General features: G+C 41.2%; 1 protein-coding gene across 1 annotated transcript; it reads right to left on the minus strand.

The window, feature by feature from the left end:
• Positions 1–36: 36 nt before the first annotated feature.
• LOC100639084 (uncharacterized) lies at positions 37–3,793 on the minus strand (the record flags this gene model as incomplete). Its single annotated transcript, XM_003391300.1, has 1 exon — positions 37–3,793. A coding segment is annotated over exon 1 (3,757 nt), but the record flags the coding sequence as incomplete, so codon positions are not given.
• Between the last annotated feature and the right edge of the window lie 678 nt (positions 3,794–4,471).

A 4,471-nucleotide genomic window follows, 5' to 3' on the forward strand; every position in this document is an offset into this window, starting at 1 on the left:
AGCCTAGGACTCTTCCTGTGATTCTTAACAACTTACCTATGCTGCTATATCTCTCTATATCCATGATGCTTGCTATTCCTTTCTTGTCACTAACCTTCCCCACCAAGCAGGTGAGGGAACAATCTTTTGTTCGCAATTCTTTTAAGCATTCTGCTGGTAGCTGTCCTTCCCACTCTACATCTTCTCTATCCTGCATTCCTAACCATTTTGGTCCTTCAAACCACAGTGTATTGCCTACCAATTCCTTTGCCTGTTGTCCTCTTGAAGGGATATCAGCTGGATTGTCAAGCCCAGCACAATGATTCCAATATTCCATATCCACATGCCTTCTTATCTCCTGTACCCTATTCTGGACGAATGGTTTCCAAGCCCTGTCCTTACCTCTGATCCAATGTAATGCGATTTCAGAGTCTGTATAACACCTTGGACTATCCAGCTTCATGACTCGGCTCAATGCTTCTTGTGTTGTGGACATCAATCTTGCCAATATTACTGCTGCAAGTAGTTCTAACCTAGGAATTGTCTGTTTTGTTAGTGGTGCTACTCGAGTTTTGGCGATTAATAGTTGCGTAATTCGTTTTGAATCTGATTTGGCTACAAGATAAATTACGGCGGCGTATGCACCCTTTGAAGCATCACAAAATCCTTGTAGCTGATATGAGCAACTTTGCTCTCCCTGCATTTGGCTTAGATAATATCGTGGTACCCGAACTGTTGATACTCTCATCAAATCTTTTGCCAACTTGTTCCATATCTGTAGCAATTCTCCCCGTAGAGGTTCATCCCACCCTACTTTGTTCCTACATAGTGCTTGAAATAGCATTTTGAACTGAACTGTGACTGGACTGATCAATCCTAGTGGATCAAAAAATTTACTAACAGTGCTAACAACTCGCCTCTTAGTAGGGCTAATTTCATTTGCTTCTCTTGATATATCTCTCAAGTCAAATACAAGCTCATCTGTGTCGACGTTCCATAATACACCAAGTACCTTTTGGCTTCCTCTTACTAAGGCTACAATGCCTTCCTTTCCAATTTCCTTCTGTGAGATCTTTTTCTGTAACTCACTTGAATTAGATACAAACTTTCGCAGGTTGAATCCTCCCTTCTGTAGCAACTTCTTACCTATTGTGTACAACTCCTCTGCTTCTGTCTCAGTCCTTGCTCCGGTTATAATGTCGTCCACATATGTGGCTTGTAACAGCTTTGGTACTATATAAGGGTATTGCTTTGTGAATCCTTGCATGTGCTTCTGTATAGTAGCATTCAAAAGAAATGGACTAGATGATACTCCAAACATTACCCGTGTGAATTTCATTACCTTTATCTGTGGTACGTCAGCTGCTATGTCTGCAACCCAAAGGAACCGAAGCACATCTCTGTCTTGTGGTGCCACAGATATATTCAAGAATGCCTTTTCTATGTCTGCTGCTATAGCTACCTGATGACTACGAAAGGTTAGAAGTATGTCCACTATTTTCTGATGTAACTTTGGACCTGTATGCAGACATTCATTCAGTGATGGTCCGTTCTGCTTGGCTGAGGCGTCATATACAATGCGTATCTTTGTGGTCTCTTTATCCGTACGTATAACCGCGTGATGCGGCAAGTAGTGCACTCTGTCCCCAGCTATGAGCTCAGGTTCCTCTACTTCTTCAACTATCCCCTTCTGTAATTGCTCTTGTATGATGGCATCATAAGTCATAAAGAGCTCCCTGTCCTGACTGAGTCTTTTCAATAACCCATTCAATCGTCTCAGGCTTAGATCATAATTATCAGGTATATTCTCTAGTGGGTTCTTCCATGGCAGAGCTACTTGATAGTGACCATCTTCAAATGTAATGTGGTCTGTGAACTGTTCATAGACATCTTCCTCTTTGTCAACAATTCCTATTGCCTCCAATTCCCAAAAGGCCTGCAACCTTTTGTCCAATGGTTTTGTACCAGACTCTGTTGTCACTCGAAGGACATGCGTGACCAGTGTAGAAATGTCCTGATCTGTTCCTGTTTCTGTTGGGCCAGATAAAACCCATCCAAGTTTAGAGCAAACTGCAGTTGGACCTTGCTTACTCTTCACAGTCTCTCCTGTCATCAGTTGCCAATAGAAGTCTGATCCTATAAGTATGTCTGGCTGAAATTGCTCCTGTGTACTTTGGTCTGCTAACTGTAGCTTTTGTAAGTGGGGGTATTTTCTGAGGCAGTCTTGGATGCAAGGCTTTGTTAGAGGTTCACATATTAGTGGGACCACTAACATAGTAACTTCTACTTCTGTCTGATCCTGTGTCAAGATCCTTGCCTTGACTAATCCACACCTTTGTGAGTTCTCCTCCTTTGATCCAAAGGTTAATATGGTGACTGATTTCTTGCCTAACACTCTGAGCTCTAACTCCCTTGAAAACTGTGATGTTATATACGACCTCTGGCTCCCCAGATCGAAAATGATATTAGCGTGCCCTCTCTGATTACTCAAGGGGTTTCGTATTACTGCTTCTGCGGTTTGTAGCAACACTGCTTGCTTCATGGGACTGGTGTACATAGTAGTAGCTCTTTCTGAAGTGAAAGAAGTGGCTCCAGGATTTAGAGGCTTTTCATCCTTCTTGGGCTGTGTACCTTTATTGCATATACTTGTATGATGTTGTTCTTTGCACTTCATACATTTCCATCTGCTACGACATTTACTGCTAATATGCCCCTTTCTTAAACAGATGAAGCACCTCCCCACTCGTCGTAAGATTTGTCTTCGCTCTTCTACTGAACTGACTCTGCGACAAGATTCTGGATTGTGGCCTTGTGCTTTACAATAGCAGCAATAATTATCACCACCACTAAACAGTGTCGCTCCAGTGTGGGTCTCTCTTTCCTTTCCTCTCTTTTCATCACGCCCTTTCAGGTCCATTCTCTCTCTGGCTTCAATTTCATCGAGAATTACCTGCATGATCTTGTCTGTGCTCCATTCATCTGATGACAGCTTTCTGCTTATTGTTAACTTCATCTCTGGAGGTAACTTCTTTATTAATATAGGACAGAGCAACCCTCCATAGGTGTCAGCTTTAATCCCAAGTGCTTCAAGGCTTCTTATATGTGTTTCAACCTTGTCATATAGCTTTCTAAGCATTCCCAACTTCTGATCTGAATACACTCCCTCTAATCCTACTAATAAATCCATGTGTCGATTTACAATCTTTTCTTTGTTGCCGAACCTGCGTTTTAATATCTCGATAGCTTGCTGATAATTAGCCGTGGATAAAGACAATCCAGCTATTGCTTCCTTTGCTGTCTTCTCTACTAGTGACTTGAGATATGTAAATTTTTCAATATCTGACAGCTGACTATTATCATGGATAGCAGAACAATAGGACTCCCAAAATGGAATCCACTGAGTTATATCTCCATCAAATACCTTAAGGTTTATCTTCGGGAGTCGAACCTTGCAAGGAGTTGCGTGAATAATGTCGGTGGGCGTAGTCATCGGCGCAGACACGCCCCTCGTCTCCGATGATGCATCGGTCCTAAGAGCATCTATTCTACTTATTATTGCCTTTATTTCTTCTCTGACCTCGTCTCCTTTACAAATCTCATCTACCAGCTCTTCCTCGTCTTCTATTAGCTCCTCTATTTCCTTATCCATATCTCTTAATGCCTCCTTTTTCTCCTCCAATGTCGCCCCTATTTGCTCCAATTTCGCCATATCCGGTTCTTCTGCCTGTAACAAACCAACTGCTTCGCCTATTTTCCTTGTTACCGCTCCTCTCTGGCCTCTCCTAACCCTTTTCTTAGCTGCTATGTCGGCCATACCACTCGTCGCTACGTTTCTGCCACTCAGTCTCAAATATTATTATTATCAAAAAACAAAAAAAAACTGATATCTGCTTACTACTACTTCTTGAGTAAAACCTACACTAATTTCTCACCTCCTCTCTTCTTCTTATAGCCTGTAGCAGCTGTTCTATGTACCGTCCGCGTCCTATAAGTGACTTTCAATAGAGTTCCCGCGATAGATATCCTTCCTCTTTTGTATCCTTAGGTATCCAGATCGGTGGACCATGTGATATTTTATCTTCTTGGACTGTATTTATAAGATTAGGATCACTATCTTGGGATGACTCATTCACTAGATGAATTCACTTCTTTCTCAAAAACTTCCGAAGTGGCACATGCTCTATCTATTGAGCATGCGCAATAAAACACATAATTGTAATGAATAATTCATAAACATGACAACAGTACCAATTTTAAGAATGTTGGAGAGAATGGGAAAATGAATGCTGACTACTTCAATGACAAATAATCAACAATGTATTACTTTAATGTAATTTATGTTTGGTTCATTACACATAATTATAAAAGGGATTATGCATCTGATTATTGCATGTAATAAAGGGGTGCATGACTCAGGAAAAGGATAAACTGTGCTCCCACAAATGTTACAAGTGATATTTCTGGTCATTACCAAATATGAAAATGTCATAGA

This window comes from Amphimedon queenslandica, unplaced genomic scaffold, assembly GCF_000090795.2.
Source record: "Amphimedon queenslandica unplaced genomic scaffold, v1.1 AMPQUscaffold_9851_Cont17928, whole genome shotgun sequence".
Taxonomy (NCBI): Eukaryota; Metazoa; Porifera; class Demospongiae; order Haplosclerida; family Niphatidae; genus Amphimedon; species Amphimedon queenslandica.